At 41.1% G+C, this 19,955-nt stretch overlaps 1 protein-coding gene across 6 annotated transcripts in view; it reads right to left on the bottom strand.

Annotated features, from left to right (window-relative positions):
• The window catches only part of LOC121449645 (zinc finger protein 568-like), a 53,761-nt gene extending 36,190 nt beyond the window's left edge, over positions 1-17,571 (bottom strand). For 3 of the 6 annotated variants that reach the window (XM_041654228.1, XM_041654232.1, XM_041654233.1), the window contains exons 1-6: positions 17,288-17,571; positions 16,303-16,366; positions 14,798-15,057; positions 13,954-14,012; positions 5,409-5,535; positions 5,099-5,194 (exon numbers count right to left, since the gene is read on the bottom strand). In XM_041654228.1, coding sequence (XP_041510162.1) covers positions 5,099-5,194; positions 5,409-5,535; positions 13,954-14,012; positions 14,798-14,831 — 316 coding nt within the window. In that variant the 5' untranslated portion in view covers positions 14,832-15,057; positions 16,303-16,366; positions 17,288-17,571. The remainder of the gene's footprint in view (positions 1-5,098; positions 5,195-5,408; positions 5,536-13,953; positions 14,013-14,797; positions 15,058-16,302; positions 16,367-17,287) is intronic. The other 3 variants (XM_041654229.1, XM_041654230.1, XM_041654231.1) reach the window with 3 other exon arrangements.
• Between the last annotated feature and the right edge of the window lie 2,384 nt (positions 17,572-19,955).

Below are 19,955 nucleotides of genomic sequence, written 5' to 3'. Positions count from 1 at the left end.
CAAATTAAAACATCAAAGGCATACACTAAGCAGCTAGTACAGGAATCTTAAACACAGACATCTCCAGAGCTGACAAGGATGCACAGTAGGGACTCACAGACACTGTTGCTGGGAATCAAGATGCCACATTCACTTTAAAGATAATCCAGAAGTTTCTTTCAAAATTAAATACATTTTAAAATAATTTTTTACTACTTTTTATTTACTTATTTATTTATTTGAGGGAGGGGGCATGAGGAAGTCAGAGGACAACTTGCAGGAGTCAGTTTTTTACTTCCATAATGTGATCCAGGGATTGGGCCCAGGTTGTCAGGCTTGACAGACCTTAATGCCCTGAGCCATCTCACTAGGCAGCAAAATTAAATAATATTTTTACATATGATTCAGCAACCACACTCCTTGATATCTGCCCCAGTGAATTAAAAAAATCTAAGTTTATTATTATTTTAAAGAAAAAGATAGGGCAAAACTTGCACTAAAAACAAGAGATTTTAAAATCTGAATAGAGAGCAATTAGATGCCTGAGACAGACGATATAGATTTGCTTAAGTATAATAACATCTCTTCCAACCACAAGATGTTTCAATCTTCCAAAAAGGATGAAGCAGTTCAAACTACCTTTCCTAAGCACAACTGCATGTAGGGTTCACATGCAGTTGACAGAACTGTCACCTGCAAACATGAACATTAGATTCAGAACTAAGTGAGGAGATGGACATTTTTTTAGGAGACCAAAACAGGCAGCAAGCACTCACAGTGGAAAGCATTTCTTCAGTTCAACTGCAAGCACTTCCTTGATTATTTTCCGAGAAGAACGCCTTCAGCAGTTCACTCCTATAGACACCCATTGTGACTCACTCCTGGAAATGCACAGACTACAGCCCCTTTGGTCCTTCTCAAGCTCTGTGAGCCATCTAATATCCTCACACATCCTTAAATAGCAGCTATTACATCTCCTTTGCTATAACTGGACTTGACTATACTACCACTTAACTATCTATACAAGAACATGATTGGTTCTTTACAACCCAGGCAAGAAAAAGGCTTATTTCTAGAGAAAATGAACCAAAGATACTCTAGACTTAGAAGCAAGCAGATATAGAAGGATACATGTTAACAAAAAAGTAGGAATTATATGAACATTTATATACTGAATTGTGAGACCTCCAACCCTTAGTGTCCTAAAGGCTGTACCTCCAGGTAGGACATAAGAAAGTTTAGAAATAAAAGACTTATAAATACTGGTACTTGAGACAATTAACATAGCTTCTGGGTTCTGATCTAACCAGTACAGTCTAGTACTCAAAAAAGCATGAAAATCTTCATTACCTTTTTAAAAAATTATTTCACCAAAGGAGGTGAAAGATAAGGCTAGAATAGGATACCACTATAAAATTTGTTTGTTTGTTTGTTTTCTGAGACAGGGTTTCTCTGTGTAGTCCTGGCTGTTGTGGAACTCAGTCTATAGACCAGGCTGGCAAGATCTGTATTTCTATTGACTTTCTTAAAACAACTACAAGTATTACTTTGGAGAAAACTAAAAATGCATATTAAAATACAGAGAAATCGGGCCAAGGAGATAGCTTAGTTCTCCTTACAAGCAGGAGGACCCAAGTTCAATTCCCAACATTCACATGGAAACAGGAGGATCCTTTTAGCTCAATGGCCAGCCAGTTTAGCCTTACTGGCAAGTTCCAGGCCAATGACACACTCTGTCTTAAATGAAGTGGATAGCAATTCTGAGGATGATATTGTCCTGTGTCCCTCACACTCATGTGCACAAACACATACACACATACTGAAATAAACTATATAAAAGGAAAACAACATCTCCATTAGATCAAGAAACATGAAACCACAAGTTCTCATTACTTTTGCCTACATGAACTATCATAGAATCCTGGTAAATCTGTTCATTCTATATACCCAAAGTCTATTAGTTTCATAAAGTAATAATTATGAAAGCATCTGAAGATTCAGGTTGTCCAAACTAAATTCCAATCCAAAACTTTTAGTAAATATGAAGAGAATGTCAACTATCTAGTTATAATTTATTTTTATATATGCTTAATGAATAAGCCACATTTCCAATTAAAGTATAAAGCGATCAAGAGCCAACCATCTCCACTCACTGGTTTTCTGGCTGCAGCTGCTAACAGCTCATCCTATGGTTTCCACACCTCTGCAGTGCCGTCAACTCCGCGTCACTTGAAATTCAGACCTGCTTTAAACCTCAACTGTGGTGCCAAGGAGGAAAAGCAGGAATGAGAACATAAGAGGACAAAATGCTGGGGTCAGGAGGACTGTGTAAGCTGATGGCTCATGCCAGGACGTTTATTAAGCAGTGGAGCATCTTCTATATGGTCGCAGGGGAAAGGGGACAAAGCAGCAGAAAGCTATCATACAGCGGGGAGAGGTCAGCAGGAAGCTTACAAAGCAATGCTGCACAAGGGAATACAGGGTATTTCAATTATGTCACAGACCAAGCACAAAATGGCCTTGGGATTGATAAACACAGGCCTTCCCAGGCTTATGGTGGTTATAAACACCTGTCTCCACTACCCTACAAACAGAGTACAGAATAATAAATACATCTTCAATGAAACTTTAACTCAAGAATATAAGGAAAAAAAACAGAAAATGGGTGGGTCAAGGGAGAGAAGAATCCCAGAAGTCAAGACCTAATTCTTATTTTGGATGAGATATACAGGGAAGAGAGTCCTGCAAAACGTAAATGTGTCATGCAACTCTGAGATCCAGGTGTGTTGACATTGGTAGAAGGAACCTAGTGGACTTCACTTGGTCCTGACAAATGGCAAGGAAGGCATAGCTGAGTAAGTAGATGCAGATAAACCTTATTCTACTTTAATAGACTACTGGCACAGGAGGGTGAGCGGGACTTTGAACACCAAAGGAAGCATGAAAATGATAATCTCTGCAGCTTGGGGCAATGGATAACCCAACTTTGAACCTGACTGCATGGTCACTACGAAGCACAAAGATTTCCTATTATTAGCTCAGTACATTTCTTATTCCTTTTTGTAGTGGATCCAGTAGAAAATACCTCCATTTAAGGATGAACAATGATAATCAAAAAACATATATATATCTATCTATATATATATATATATATATATATATATATATATATAACAGCATAAAAAACAAAACCATGAATCTTTGGGCTGGGGGAGCTATTTGGTGTTTTGTGCTTAGAATACACAAGGGGAAGCTGACTCCTAACACTAGAAACAAAGCAAACAAACGGACAAAGGACAGAAGAATCACAAGTCAAAAGGAAACACTGATCATAGTTGGCAAGACTTCTAGAGCCTTAAAGAAAATACAACAAAGCAGCCTTCACCTGTAAACCCTGGTTTACTTGTATGGGCAAACAGAACAAGTGATTTATGACACAAAGCAACCAAGCTTCTTTTCCAACAATATTTAAATGTAGAAAATAACACAGAATTGCCTAAAGCTCACAGAAAATACAGTAAGCCTTTGTTTGGGAAAGAGCATGGCTTAAAAACTTTAGATACAATCTTGTCAAATATAATAGTTTAAAAAGGTATTTTCCTGATATCTTTAATATTTTTATGTGCATTGGTATGTGTACCACATGCACGTAGGTACCCAACAATCTAGAAAAGGGTTTCAGAACCCCTGGGGCTGGAGTTACAGATGGCTGTGAGCTGCCACGTGGGTGCTGGGAACCAAATTCAGGTCCTCTGTAACTGCTGAGTCATTTCTCTAGTTGGGCTGGGGATGTGGCTCAGTTGGTAGAGTATTTGCCCAGCATGGACAAAGCCCTCGGTTTGATCCCCAGCACCCCAAAAACACAGCACTTGAATGGAGAGGCAGAAGAATCACAACTTCAAGGAATTTCAATGGCAGCATGGGGTTCTCTATAGAGATTCACCCTTAAAACAAAGAAACCAAAAAACTCATCCAAACAAAAGAAAACAAACAACAAACAAAAATCCTCTAAATTCTAAGCCCCATGTAGATTTTGTTTTGTGCAGTTACATGCCCATGCTCCAAACAGTATTTTCTCTTTACTGCTATTACTATAATGTTCATTCTTTCATTTATATCCACTTAGTTGTGAAATATTTATGAAAGCTGCTTTTATGTGTTACAGACATTCCTAGCACCTCATTGGACTCTTGTACAATGTGGCATACTTTTTTAGTTGGGTCTAGCATTTTTCAGGGATACAGTATCTGTAAATTCAAATGTGCCACGACCACCAAGCATCCCTCTTTAGTTCTAAAAGAACTTGTTTTTCTTTCTTGTCAAAAGCTTAGGTAAACCTAACAAACAATTTACATGATCTACAAAAGAAAATTTAGAAAGTTCCATTTCTCAAAGTAGATAGAAAGAAAACAAGAGCTTGATAAACTGCTAAAGTTAACTCATAAGTCCAGCACAGTCCTAGGAAAATTCAGTATGGTTTCCTCCAAATAAGACAGTTAAATCTATAACATACATGCAAAATAAACAAGAGCTCTGAAGACAAGAGTGAATGCAACTGCAGAAACAAAGGACACTGTTTAAATGTATCTTCTGGATGGTTCCATTTTTAACCAAGTAGGCAAATGCTCTATTTTCAAAACATTCAAGGGAAGAAGTGAGAAAGCAGGAAGAGGCCACCACAGCATTCCTAAGCTAGGAACTTAAAAGTTTCTCAACCATGGGGCTAGTGAAGCCAAAAATTAAAGGAAACCCATTATAAAATAAAGCTGATTTTAAAATATCACACTCCACGAAATGTTGAATATGTAAGGAAATAAACTATGAACATGAGGGAGGGGGTGAAGATCAAACATAGGTACAAAAATCATAAAGGTAAATACACCAGAACGCCCATATCCTGAAATCACATGGGTTACTGCCCCTCAAAAATTAAAGAACATAACTCCAATAGGGCAGAGTCATTCCTAGAATAGAAATGTCACACAACCTAACAAACAGTACGTCACATAGCCTTTGTCATTTACAGACAACACAGTCTTGGGAAATGTGAAATGGAAGCAATCCTCACTGACAACTGTCATGTGGCTTCCACACTCAGAGCTACTTCTCACGTATTCACCTGCAGAGCGTCTCCAGAACATCTCTTCCTCCACCACCCAGGGCTCCTCTTCTTGCTCTAACTTCAAGATCACATCTGGTTTGGGGATTGGACCACCTATTACAGAGACAGGAAAGACCTTGCATGTTAGTGCTGGAGACAATCATACAGATCTGGGGCTGAGTCCTGGGGTCCTGAGGACGTAGGAAGGAGGAGAATCAAGGAACTTGCACAAGGACACAGTTATTAGTATCAACCCTCAAGGTCAGAGCACAGGCGAGGCACACACTGCAGAGGGAGGAAGTCCACAGTAAGTAGACAGCTCCCTTACCTACGGTTACTAGGTTGCTGTAGGTCTCTAGCATCACATCTCGGTACAAACTCCTCTGGTCAGGTTTCATTTGCTGCCATTCCTCCTGGGTGAGGTCCACGGCCACGTCCTCGAATGTCACTGTTTTCTATAAAAACATAATCCCACTTAATCTAAAGTCATCAAAATTAGGGCTTGTGATCAAAACAAGTAAGAATTCATTAGCTAGTAAACAGGGTCAAAGCTTGTTAAAAATTGGTTTTGAAGTCTTCACCCTTACCAAGTGTCCGCGTGTTAACGGGGTAAGACACCACAGTGACAGTACCTCTAAGAGTCTGTGGTCACTGACTCAGCGAGCACTCTCCATCCTCCTTTATTAGCTGACAGCAGCACCCAGTGACTCTTTACTGTGACAGGGATGAGTAAGTAGTTCAGACCTGACAGTGGTTAGGTTTTAGTGAGAAAGGGAACTGGGCAGAGTAAAGGGAGAGAGAAAGAAGCAGGCAAGAAGAAAAGGCATGAATATTTGAATTCCTAGAAGACGTCCAGATAAAATGTGCAGCATGAAGTCAGACACAGGATGGAAGAAGAGAACGTGTGAGTCACAACCTAGACCTGGAAGCTAACTCCATGGCCAGTGAGTGTGAATGGCTAAAGAAGCATGTAATATTGTGCTAACAGGACTACAGAGAACCAAATGAAATATTCAAGTAAGAGACACAAGTTTTAATTTACAATCAACATATTAGAAATAATACTATGATAATAGCATAATGGAAATAAAAAACAAATGAAGTATTTCTGGAAAAGAAAGCAACTTGATGACTAGTTCTTGCTTTGAAATTATTTAAAATGTCTAATACCCACGTAAAAAGGGAAAATATTTTGTTTGAGAAATCTGTAAGAAAGAAAAACATCCTCATAGCCAATCTTTGGGAAGAATTTACTCAGCAGTAAAATGTGATGACATAAATGACAACTACAAAAGGGCTGGGCTTCAAAAAACACTTCTAGGAATTAGACTATTCCTGTCGTCAACACTGACTGGCATTACGATCATCTACAGCATATTTAAGACATGGAGGCAATGTTGGACTTTCTCTTGGCATATTAACTTTATTTGGTTTTGAGACAGTTTTGCTGTGTAAGTCTGGTTGGCCTGGAATTCAGAGATCCACCTGCCTCTGCCTCCTGAGAGCTGGGATTAAAGGCGATCAGTACCACACCCAGGTGCATATTAACTTTTAAAAATTTCCTAACAAGGCTATGTGTAGGTATTAACAGTATTTAAAACGCAAGAGTACCGTAGCTAAAAGTAATGCACCCATCACAAGGCTCTCATAGGGATATGAGCCAGGATTCTAGCTCAAGCGATGTGGCTGCAGAGCTACAGGTTTTTACCCATCATGCAATGCTTTCTCTCTAAATCAGAGGGGAGGGTCTCTGAATGCCACAAATAATGCAATTTAAGATGTCAATTGGACACTCAAGAACTCCTGGACCTGAAAACCTTTCTACTGCCGGGGCTTCATGGAAAACACGGACTCATCCATGAAAGCTGAGTGTTGCAGCACACAGTCTGAACTGGCAGAGAAGACTGATAAACCAGACATGGAAAACTTTGGTGCGGTAGTCATTTGGGGTGCAGTCATTGCATCACAAATGTACACATAAAACATTCTTGCTGCTGCTGCCCAAAATTGGACCAACCAAACTCATTAAAGGCTCACAAGACTACTGAAGATTTTGACCTATCTCTGTAATTACACATGAAGCCAAGATAAAGACCAACCTGGACAATGTAGGGAAACCTGATCTCAAAATGAAAACTAAAAGAGATTCTAGACTGAGGGAATGAAGGAATAATTAAAATCAAACAATGAAATAAACAAAAACAAAACCCTTCAGCTGGGACGGAGGAGAGATGGCTCAGCAGTTAAGAACACTGGTTGTTCCTCTGAGGGCCTACGTTCACTTCCCAGCACCTACATGGGACTCGGAGCCCTCTTTAACTCCAGACCCGGGACACCACACACAGGTGACACACATGCAGAAGAAACACTCACAGATATAAAACAGTAAGTAAAATGCTCAAAGGAGGAAAACCTTTAGTGCAAATACTTGGTATTTAAGAACTGACAATGTAAAAATAAATTAATCTTACACTTTAAAAGGCTATAAGTGTACTTACATATATCTGTATTCTTATGTATCTTATTTGTAAAAATCTTAATATTTTCAATAAATTAAACAAACATTTGTCAAACCTAAATCAAGAATAAGATACACTCAGTAATCTTAGAGTTTAAAGAGAGCATGTAACAAATATAGTGAGTCATTTTTATTGTTTTAGAAAGGGTCTCCTGTAGTCCAGGCTGACCTCAAATCTGCTACACACCAGATGACAGTAGGGAGGGTCCAAACCCTGCTTTGTATTTTCCTGTTAATTTGCATAATGAAAGTAAATACCTCCCCTTTAAACCCCAACATGTTTTTTTAAAACATCACAAAAAACAAACCAACAAAAAGGCTATAGCTGAAGCAAGACTGTTCAACAAAAAACAGTAGGTGACTATATTTTTATTACTCTGTAGGGAACCTCTGTAAGTGCAAAGACTTTAATTTAAGAAGGCACTATATAAAGGGCATCACATGCAAAACATGTTGCCAAATTCCATGGTTTTCAAGAACTGTGTTCTGGGCTGAAAATAGTAGCATGGAAAACAGCCCATCTTTTCAACATTTATTTTTAAAATTACAACTCAGGGCTGGGAAAATGACTGGTTTTTTTTGATGTTGTTGTTTTGTTTTGGTCATACAAACCTAACAACCAAAGTTCAAGCCCCCACAGTAGGATGGGAAAATCAGCTCCCAAAAGTTGTCCTCTGTGTGCACTAATAAATAATGTTCAAGTTCTATCTCGGATCCTACTGTAAAAGCTAGTTAGTTACATGGCAGCCAGCTAATAACAAAGACAGACAATTTACTAAGGGGTGTCATTAGGCAACATGGGGAGACTGTTGCTCAGGCCTGAAAAAAGGGCTATTTCTAAAGTCAGTCTGTCTCGTCAGACTACAGCAGGTGAATGAAGACACTGGCACGCCTATCAAACAAGCCTGGAGAGCAGAGCTGCTAGCCTGAAGCTGTACACTTCAGCAGTAGGTGGCAGGGCTGATCCTACCCAGGTGGCTCTATGGGCCACCTTTATGGGAGACACTGATACAAACAAAACTATAATTTAATTAAAGAAATGGCTTCTGTTTTTATAATTTTATTTTAAATTTTATGTTCATGAATGTTTCGTCTGCACGCATGTATATGCAGCACATGCATGCCCGCTGGATCCCTTGGAACTGAAATTAATGATGTCAGAGTTTCCATGTCGGTGCTAGGAATTGAAACTTGTCCCCTATAAGAGTAACAAGTACTCTTAGCTGCTTTCTCCAGCTTCTGAGAAACTACTTTCAAGAATGAAGCACACTAAGAGTAAAATTAGAACAAAATATCTGATGAACACTTTGAGACCTTCAAAAATATCCATCAAAGCAGAGTGCTGTGTTAGCTTCTCACAGTAGTTTTAAGTCAGTCGCCCTTTCTTCTTTTACACTGATAATAAAAAGCACACCCTGTCACTGAAGTTTTATTTCTTATAGATATCTAACACGAGTGGACCTGCTTGGTGATTTTAACAGTCTTTGAGCAGGGCACCAAATAATTAAGACTATGTGAGCACTACTTTTTGCTGTCTATCTATGGTGGAGAACATCATGAGCATTTGATACTTTTAAGTTCCACTATGTGGGTTTCAGAGATAGAGACAGGAGGGCTGCTGTGGAATGATCTTGTACAATGTAAAGATTTGTAACTCAAATTGGTTTAATAAAATGCTGACTGGCCAGTAGCCGGGTAAGAAATAAAGGCAGAGCAACCAGACTAAGGATGATGGGAAGGAGGAGGGCAGGGTAAAGAGATGTCAGCCAGACACAGAGCAAGCAAGATGGGCATGCAGTAATGAGAAAGGTACCATCATGTGACAGAGCATAAATAAGGAACTTAAAATGTAGGAGCTAGTTAATAATAAGCCTGAGCTACTGTAATATTTCTAAGTAATATTAAGCCTCTACGTGGTAATTTGGGAAGCTGCCTGTGGGACAGAAACTTCCACCTACACATGGCACCCAAAAGTTAGGCAAGAATTTCCACATAAAGCCTGAAAGCTTTAAAAATGATTCTAAACACACACACACACACACACAAATGGAGTCAAACTTGGCTTCTGAGTGACTGCTTTTTATAGGATAGGCATGGCTTCCTGATTTAGCATTAGCAGCAAAAATGGCATGGCTCTTTTAAGAGGCCCTGCCACCAAACAATTTCATGGGGTTTATGAGCAGTGGGTGGCACACTACATATAAGCAGTGTGGACTCAGAAACTTCCCAGAGTTGGAGTGGTAAACGTGACTCCAGCCCACATCCAACACAAAATTAGACTCTCAGGAAGCTAAGGAATGGGGCAGAGCAAGTCACTGCAGCCACACCCACTCCTATCTATTGGTCAAGCATTTATAAGTAATACTAAGCTTCTGTGTGCTAATTTGGGAAATGACTCAGAGACAGGACACTTCCACCTACAGAGAGTACTCTATCAAGATATACCCCGAGCTATAATGACAACAAACACTTGTCTGCTCAGTCTTTTCATCTGCCCTATACATGGTTTTAATACATTTTTATTAGTGTTTGTGTGTTTAATGTCTGGTCCAAGATAATTCTTCATTCAATGGAGCCTAGAGAAACCAAGAGGTCAGGTTAGGCCATGTTTCCTTGGACATGATATGAAAAAAAAAACTCTTGCAAATTTAATAAAAGACAAATCAATTTAGTGCTGGGGAGACGGCTGAGCAAGCCTGATAACCTGAGTTTGATCTCTGGATCCCATACAAAAAGCTGGATGTGGTAGTACACACCTATAATGATGTAGGAGGGTCTTCTGTCTATGTGTTACTTTCATTGGTCAGATAAAGAAACTGGCTTTTAGATAGGGCAGAATTTAGATAGGTGGAGTAGACAGAACAGAATTCTGGGAAGAAGAAAGCAGAGACAGGCAAACGCCATGGCTTTCCGGCCCGAGACAGACATAGGCTAGAATCTTGCCGGTAAGCCACAGTCATGTGGTGATACATAGATTTATTAGAAATGGGTTAAGATGTGAGAGTTAGCCAAGAAGAGGCTAGAGATAATGGGCCAGGCAGTGTTTTAAATGAATACAGTTTCTGTGTAATTATTTCGGGTAAAGCTAGCCAGGCGGCGGAACACGGCCCGCTCGCCTCATCACTACATGTAATCCAACACTACTACGGTGAGATGGGAGGCAGACATAAGAGAATCTGGGGAAGCTTGTGGGATTGCTATCCTGGAGTACACACCACAGCAGCAGAAAAAAGAGACTTTGCTCAACGTGTGGAAGCCAAGAATCAACGCCTAAAGTTGTCCTGTCACCTCTGCGTGCTCCCTGTGGCATACAGACATTCATCCACCTACACCACATACACACAAACTCCACACAGTAAATTTAAAAAATTACAAATTTAAAAAAGACAAACTGAGGGCTGGAGAGATAGCTCAGAGGTTAAGACCTTTGACTGCTCTTCCAGAGGTCCTGAGTTCAATTTCCAGCAACCACAGGGTGGCTCACAGCCATCCGTAAATGAGATCTGATGCCCTCTTCTGGTGTGCAGGCATACTTGCAGACAGACACTGTATATATAATAAATAAATCATAAAAAAACAAAAAAGACAAACTGGCCTGGTTGCAGTGGCACAAGCCTTTAATTCCAGCTCTCAGGAGGCAGAGACAGACAGATCTCTGTGAGTTGGAGGCCAGCCTAGTCTACATTCCAGGACAGCCGTATAAGATGTACAATCAGTACGTTATGTTACAACTTAGTCTATTTTCTTAATTTGTTAACTCCCTTTATATACATATATAAAAATCCATATTAACAGCAAGTAACAGGGGTTTTAACTTAATAAAACACAGACTCATTAAGGCACAAATAAAAAGGACAAATGATAGGGATAGGCCAAATGGCAAACCTGTGCACTTCTTTACTCAGGGCCACACTAGAGTGTGCGCACTAAAGTCAAGGGTTTGAACCTGAGTTTATTACACACTGGTACCTGACTGTATAAGCTTCTTAACCCTATTTTTACTTCCTTTATCTATAAAAATTAAAATAACATCTGCCACAATGTTCTGATAATGGCTATGTGAATTAAGCTATACAGAGCTTATAGTGGGATAACACAAAGCTATGACAATACTGAAGAGGATTCTTCTAGCTGGCATGTAATCTAGTCACATACAGTTAAGAGCTGCCATGGACAACATCTATATCCTAATTCTGTGAGTCTGAAACTGGTTACTATTTACTAATTGGAAATATACCTAAAAACTGCTTCTATTAAATTGTCTTGTTTGATTTTGGTTTTTGTGTTTTGTTTTGTTTTTCAAGACAGGGTTTAGGTTTCTCTGTGTAGCCCTGGCTGTCCTGAAATTTGCTCTGTAGACCAGGTTGGCTTCAAACTCAAGAGATTATCTGTCCATGCCTTCCAAGTGCTACAATTAAAGGTGTGTACCACCACTGCCCAGCCTAAATTGTCTTTTTATAACATAATTTTAAGTATTTATTGGCCACTTGCATTTCCTCTAATTCTTGATCCGATTTTTTCTTTGTCCATTTTTCTTAATTATTGATTTTTGAGAATTAGTGTTTGTGATATGTATGTACATACATGTATATACACAGATATGAAGAAAACATCCCTAGCTTTGCCTTGTCATAGTAGGTATGGTGGTTTTACTGAAGAAGTAAATCTATGTATGAACCCAATCAGTCAAACTTCTCCTTTATCTTCTAGGTTATACACATGTAAAGGGCAGCCCAGGAAGGAGAGACTCCACAGCTGAGGAGAGTAAGTGATGGCAATCAACTCTGGAGCACTGGTGCCCTTGACTCCCTGGATGCTTATGGGATACCCCATTACTATTCCCACCTGGGTCATGAAACTGAGGTACAAAGAAATTAAGAGACATCTCCATCCACTGTCATGCACTTTACAGTCACCGGTCATCTCAACTTTAACTCTGTTTAGGGCTAGAGAAACACTATGCCAACAAGAGAAAAATGTCTCATGAGCCTTTAAATCAATGGTTCTCAACCTGTGAGCTGTGAACCTTTTGGGGTCGAACGACTCTTTCACAGAGGTCACTTAAGGCCATTGGAAAACAAAGATATTTACATTTTGATTCATAACAGTAGCAAAATTAGTTATGTGGTGGCAACAAAAATAATTTTATGGTTGGGAGTCACCACAACATGAGGAACTGTATTAAAGGGTCACAACATCAGGAAGGTTGAGAACCTCTGCTCTAGATCATATAGCAAAAGGAGTGTGTGTCTGCTTCACAATGATGAGAGCTGAAGAAAAATGCAGCCAAGAAAAAAATGTTCAAACCACAGGAATGAACAACTTCAAACACAGAAAGAATCAAGAGTGGAGGTAAAGAGATAACACTGTAAGACAAGACCACCTCACTGAGCCAGTGAGTAATGGCACTGCCACCAGTCCTGATGATCTGAGTTCAGTCTCGGGGACCCATACGGTGAAGGAGAACTAACTCTAACAAGTCGTCCTCTGAGCTGCGCAGTTACACAGCAGCATACATACAGCTGCCTGCACTCCACACAAAATAAATATAGGAAAAAATGTTTAAAATTATTCTGGCAGGACATAGCAGCACATGCTTTTAATCCTAGCACTTGAGCGGCAGAGGCAGGTGCACCGTTAAGTTTGAGGCCAGCCTGTTCTACAAGCAAGCTCCAGACAAGCCAAAGCTTCATAGTAAGACCTTATCTCAAAAAAACAAAAACAAACAAAAAACCCCAAATAAAAGACTATCGCATTTTCTAAGACTATTAAGAGAGAGGGGAGAGGGGAGTGTGTGTGGGGGGGGAGAGTTGGAAGGCTACAAACAACAGAACTGCAAGGATGCCACAAAATATCCAAATAATTTAACTTGCTATCAAAAGTTCAAACTGAGAAGCAAACAAAAAACATGAGTAGGATTATTTTAAAGTGGTAGGCATGTTTTACACACTATTCTATATAATTTTTCTCTAGCCAAGACTTACTTGTAAAAATTGAGCTTAAAGTAACAAAAATCATGGAACTATTTTAGAATGTATTTTTTGGTTTCAGTGTCAACAAAAAGCTTTTGCTTTCCTTAAGTAGCTTTTTTCCTCAGAAACTACAAGTTACAGAACAGATTTTATGTCTGTTCACTTCAAGTCTCTCCATAATATCTGACTTTGAATCCAACCCGAGTAACTCTGCAGCACTCAGATCTCCACAGCCGTACTCCCCCACCCCCAGCTCTCAGTTATTCACTCTGTATTTTTCTTCACTTCCACTCATTTCGTTTCTCCTAGCTTAGTGGTAGATTATAGTAACCCACAACAACTGTACTGCAAAACAATGCGGGGGAATTATGTTCAGAACGTACAAAAGATCTGGTCATGTCCTCTTCTTCCTGGCAAAGTGCAGAGTCCTGGGAACACCAAGCTGAGGAAAGAGAAGCAAAACAGATTTGCTTAGAGTTCCAGACAAAGGAATGTGGAGAGCTTTATGACCAGATGTTATAAGATCCTCGAGAAATTTGATCTGCAACATCACGAGAACTGTTAGGTACCACATCAATCTCCAGAGCCTCCGAAACGTACGCGTAACACTAAAGTTACGCATGAGGACTGATGGAATTTTCAGGAGGTTAACTGTCCAATAACTCTACTGACTACACAGCAATACAGTATTTCTCTAAGGAAGAGAAAAAGTCCTGATGTGAATTATAGAAGGCGTAAACATTTGGTAAATCAAAAATTAGCAATATACAGATGTTATTCAGAAAAATGGCAATGAGTACCCAGATAAAAATGTTCAAGTGGCTGTTGCTGACAAGAAGGGATGGCATAGGAAAGGCCTATTTATTTCTAGTTTCTAGCACCACTTTTAAAGCATACTAAAATATATTCTCTATGAAAGGATGGAGCCAGGAAGACGGCTCGGCAGGTGAAGGTACCTGTCTTCAAGTCTGACAACTTGAGTTCCATCCCCAGGAGAGAACCAGTATCTACAAGTCGTCCTCTGGTTTCCACACATGCTCTGCAGCATGCGTGAGCCTACACACATGCACATGTATAGCTATAAACACACACACACAGTCAAGCTAACAAAATAAAATATGTCTATCCTGTACAGTCAGTAATACCCATGTGAAATTTCAAGACAGGAGCATCAAGCTTTCCAAGCTCTCCCAAGGAACCCACACTCTGCCCTTTCTGCCACCTCACCTCTTCTAGGCATCGTCTGTGCCAACTGCTCCATGTTGTACAGCTGTGGCTGGTATTTCAAGGATGAGATGTCATTTGGTTCTTGTTGGCTCTGGGAAGGACTGGTCAGGATGGCCTGCAGGTGCAGAGCCCACCCCTGGCCAGGATTCTTCAAGATTTAGTGTGGGTCTCAGATCAGAAGCTCTCCTCCCATGGCAGACACCTGTTCTCAGGCTTCAAACTCATACCACAGATCTGTCTCAGTGTGGGGGAGGTAGGACCTGTAGGCTCAGACCAGAAATCACATTGCCTCATGCGTTCTCACAGGCTCTCTGTCAAAGCCAGCCTCAGACAGCCCCCACGGTCAGTATTTTCCAGTAGATTACTGCTGTTTAAAATGTGACGTTTTCAAACAACGGAACACAAAGCAAGAGATAACTAGCACTGACCCCAACACTTAATCCTTGCCTGCAACTCAGACCCAGTACTGGCTGAGGTTACTGGATGAAAAACCAGGTGGGCTCAGAGATAAAAGCCAACCTCAGTGCCTCAGGCTACATGAAGTGCTCAACAGAGACAACTAGAGTCTAGAAACACAGGGATGCTCAAACATCTCTGAACACAGGGACAGAGAGAACGCTGAGTCAGATAACTCAGGGCTGCAAGATGCATCACTGGGAAACAAAACTTATTGCTTGAGCTTGATGACCTGAATTCTACTCCTGGAACTCATTAAAAGAGGAAAGGGAGAATTGGCTCCAAAGATGTCCTCTTACCTCCACACGCATGCTGTGACGTGTGTGCATCTCACAAGCTTATGATAACGCAGTTTTCGTAATACTTAGTCATAGAAATCCCATGTTAGAGTAAAGGGAACGGCATTAAAAATCCAGCTCTTACCATTCTCTATCTGAACTGCTTTGGTAATTTATAATTTAGGTAAAAAGAGCACTGGAATTTAGAATTTCAAGGCTTTTCATTTGAAATAAGAATTATAACCTTCTTAATCATATTAGATATAAATAAGTGAAATGGCTATTAAAATATATTAGTCAACCATCTATGAGCCTTTAATAACAGTATGCTGTGGGTGGGGAGTGATGATGAAAACATAACATGTATACTCCATGTCACTGGAGTATATGATTAAACATTAACACAATCAATTTTATATTGCATATTATCTGCTGATATGGGCTATCCCCCGGGGTTCTGAGACAGTGTCTGTCTCACTGTACCTTGGATTAGCTGCAAGCATCCTTGAATGTGACCTCCTCCTTTAGCCTCGTGGGTGCTAGGATTATAGACGTGTGTCACCACACACAGCTTGAGAATTTTAAAGGAGGAGAATGTGATTTACTCCCCAAGAATAACAGAAAGAGATGGCCAGCTGGCTTAGCAGTCAAGTATTTCAATGTCTTATTTAAGTGTGGGTCTTGTTAAATAGACACGGAGAAGAACACAAACCAAGCCAGTGAGGGAAAAAAGGGGTATGGTAAATATAAATAAAACAGAATTAAACTCACCTACTAACAGTCCAGCCAGATAAATGAATTAAAAGGTTCAGCTGATACAATTCTCATGAGAAACCTGAAACATAAAGACAAAGGGTTTGGAATATAAGATTCTCAACAAATGCAATTTTAAAAAGAGAGAAAAAGTAGTATTATCAAACAAGATCACTTGGACTAAAAGGTAAGCCCCAAAATTAAGACTGATGCGTCTTAATGAGGAAAATGGTGACTTCGGTAACACTGTACCATCTTCAGACTGTAAGTGGGTTACAAGCTTACCCACACAACTTTTCTATGGCTCATGTAAGACAGACACATTTGGAAGCAGGGGTTTTTAGAGCCCTTGAATGATCCAGTAACTCACTGAGAAAAGAAAATGTTTTCAGAACCAGTTCTTTTTAACCGCTGTCCCAGAAAAGACAAACGGAGGGCAGATATGAACTCATCCTGCAGCTCTGCGTTTCACCCAAATGCAGCCGGGATCAGCTAAAAACAGTGAACCTGCTAACAACGGTGATTGGAGAATGAATCCCAGCTGATGTTTGCTACTGAGCTTAGAGATAGTTCGTTCTCATTCTCTCTCTCTCTCTCTCTCTTAAAAAACCCATTATTAAACTAACCTCAGGGCGAGGAACGTAGCTCAGAGCTTTTGCGTGGCATGACTGCAGCGCTAGATTTAACACCAACGCCGCAATAAGTAAATAAATAAGCCAAGCAAACCATTAGATAATAATGAACTTAGAAAGTTAGAAAAAGAAAAACTGAAAAGTTAGAGAACAAAGTGTTGGGGCGGGGGAAGATCAAGGCGGAGAGGCAATGGAGGAATCCTTAAAAAAAATACAGGACGTTTTTGTTAATTACTAGTTATGACAAGCAAAGAGGGCCTGAACCAGTACACGGTACACAACCCTCACACTCATCACCACACCCCCTCAAAACCACCAGAGTCTCTCTCTATCACACACACACACACACACACACACACACACACACACACCAGTTTTTTGGCTGCAACTCCAAACATTCACATGGCAGTTCCGCTGGCGGAGAGCATCCCGGAGGCACGGCTCTTACTCGGGGTGCTCCGAGCCCCCCGAGAGCTCGCAGCCCGCGGCCGGCGCAAACCGGATCACTCGGGCGGCTCCCTCGCTTCCCGCGGAGGGATCCCGGCAGCGCCACGAGCCCCAGGCCTCCGGAACGCAGTTTCCTTTCCGAGACGCTACACGCAGCAGCCCCACAGACAGATCCATAGACCCCCAACAGCAGCGCTCGACCGTTAAGTCCCAGAGCGTAGGTGCTCCCAGAAGGCCTCGCGGCCCTATCCAACTTCCGGTCAGCACTCTGGCGGCGTGTCCTGTGTGAGGGACGGGAAAGCGGGCCGAGGGCGGCCTGGTGGTCGAGCCCGTTAGCGCCGCGATCTGGTGACGCTGGCTGCGAAGCTGCACTGGCCGTGAGCAGCTGCGAGGGCAGCCAGAGGGCGCTGGGGGCACTTAGCTGAGGTATCTTTGTGGACTACACTTCCCAGGAAGCCTAGCGGCTGGTCACGCCTCTCACCGGAACTCGGGCGTTTCCACTCTCCTGGCGGGACCGTTGAGGCAGAAAGCCCTGCGCTGTGCAGTTCCTAGGTTTCTGTCCTCTGCTACAGGTTCCGATCTCAGACGACTGCAAGGACTTCCGGTGACGACAGGCGAAGCCTATGCAGCCACAGTGCCCTGAATGGTTTTTGTGGGTCGTCTGTAATACATTCTGATGGGCTTTCTCTGAGAACATGAAACCTCTGGTCCCTGTGGAGTTGTGGCTGAAGTAAGACTGTGCCCAGATGTATGTGGCATCTTGCGTGTTACCATGGGATTCCTGTCACCCGTCAGGTGGTGACTTCGGAGCTCTGTCCCCGGGAACCCTCTCTGAGGTGAGGTCTGGTTCCTACCCGGGGCAGCAGTAAAGGAAACCTTTCCTTTAGAGTCTAGACACTCAAATCGGGCAGGATGCCCGTTCTCCCCTGGTCACCACTCCCGATGCATGATGGTTAACGGGGATAAGACCGGTAACGATCCCTGGCCTAACCAAGAAAAACCTGGCGTGTCGCAATTGTTTTTTTCTACTCCCAGTTTTAGCCTTTGCCAGGTGAGTTGTCCAGAAAAGGGACAGAGTGCACAATGAACTACAAATAATAGTCAGGCTTTCCTTTTCATATGCCTTCTGGAAATGTTTGCTTAGTGATGACTTGTCAATTGGGTATAGATCCTTATATTGTCTCTACTGAGAAAAGAATAGCAGTGCCTACGACTATAGTTCCTAATACTCAACCTACACCTAATGTTCACTTGTTGGAAAACTGACACTACTTTCGCTTGTTGAACATTCATCTTTTTAAGTATGAAAATTGTTAATTTTTGTTGTTTTTTTTTTATAAATTTCTTAAAATTAAGTATACAGTGTTCTGCTTGCATGTATGCCTGCAGTACAGAAGAGGGCACCAGATCTCATTACAGATGGCTGTGAGCCACCATGTAGTTGCTGGGAAGTGAACGCAGGACCTCTGGGAGATCAGCCAGTGCTTTTAACCTCTGAGCCATCTCTCCATCCCGAAATTTGTTATTTTTTTTTTAAATTTCTTTATTGAATCTTTTGGGGTTTCACATCATGCACCCCAATTGTATTCACCTCCCAGTCCCCCCATATTCCTCTCCTCATCCCTGTTACATCCCTCCCACACAAAAGAAAACAAAACAACATAAGCAAGCAGGTAAGCAAACAAAGGCAAGAACAACGAACCCTCAATAAGCCAAAACAGGACAAAACCCACACCTGAAACAGAAAAATCCCTGCTTCTCCTTCTCTCCCAATGCTCTGTCTCTCTGTCACCTCCTCGTCTGTCCTGATGGCATTGGAGGCTTCCATGTGACATATAGTATATCCCTTTGTCCAATCAGCTTGACTGGCAACTGTTCATTGCAGTGAGCCATTGGTCTGGTTCAAGGCCTCTGGTTTTTGGTTCCCCATCCTCTCTGGATCCCCACCGGAGTCTCGTGAGGTGTCCTGTGTTTTGGAGATCTTGCAGGTATTGTTCCACAGGACCAGTCCCTTCACAAGCTCCAGCAGAACCATGATGCACGCCAACGGCCAAAGTTTGTTATTTTAAATAAATGATTATTTTAAAAATTTCAAAACCCAGAAATTACCAAGAACAATTGACCAAGTGACTAATATTAATATTTCAATGAGTTTCATTATTGTGCCAACATCAGATTATGCTTCATGTACCATTTGTAGCTTAAAATTTCACTAAAAATATCATAAATCATGAATCTTCTGTTAGCAAATGGTTTTGCTAAGTTCTATTTTAAAATGCACATATTTCTTTGCATGAGAGAGCCAGAGTTTATACTTTTCTCCAGATCACTTGCATCAAGCTTTAAATATTAAACATCTGTCAGAGGTTGGTGTGAAGGCTCAGAGGTTAAGAACATCCATTGCTCTTGCAGAGGACCCTGATTTGATTCCCAGAACCCACATAGTGGCTCACAGCTATGTGTAACATCTTCAGTCTCAGGAGATTCAACACCCTCTTCTGACTACAGCCAGCACCAGGCATGTACAGGGTACACATATATGCAAGCAAAATGTTTTTGTTTCATACACAGTTTAAAATTTAATTTTTTTTA

The sequence above is a fragment of the Microtus oregoni genome, unplaced genomic scaffold (assembly GCF_018167655.1).
Source record: "Microtus oregoni isolate MIOR12 unplaced genomic scaffold, Mior012 000006F_ref0000085, whole genome shotgun sequence".
NCBI classification, from domain to species: Eukaryota; Metazoa; Chordata; class Mammalia; order Rodentia; family Cricetidae; genus Microtus; species Microtus oregoni.
Note: the sequence above shows the minus strand (reverse complement) of the source record. Positions and strands in the feature narration are given on the sequence as shown.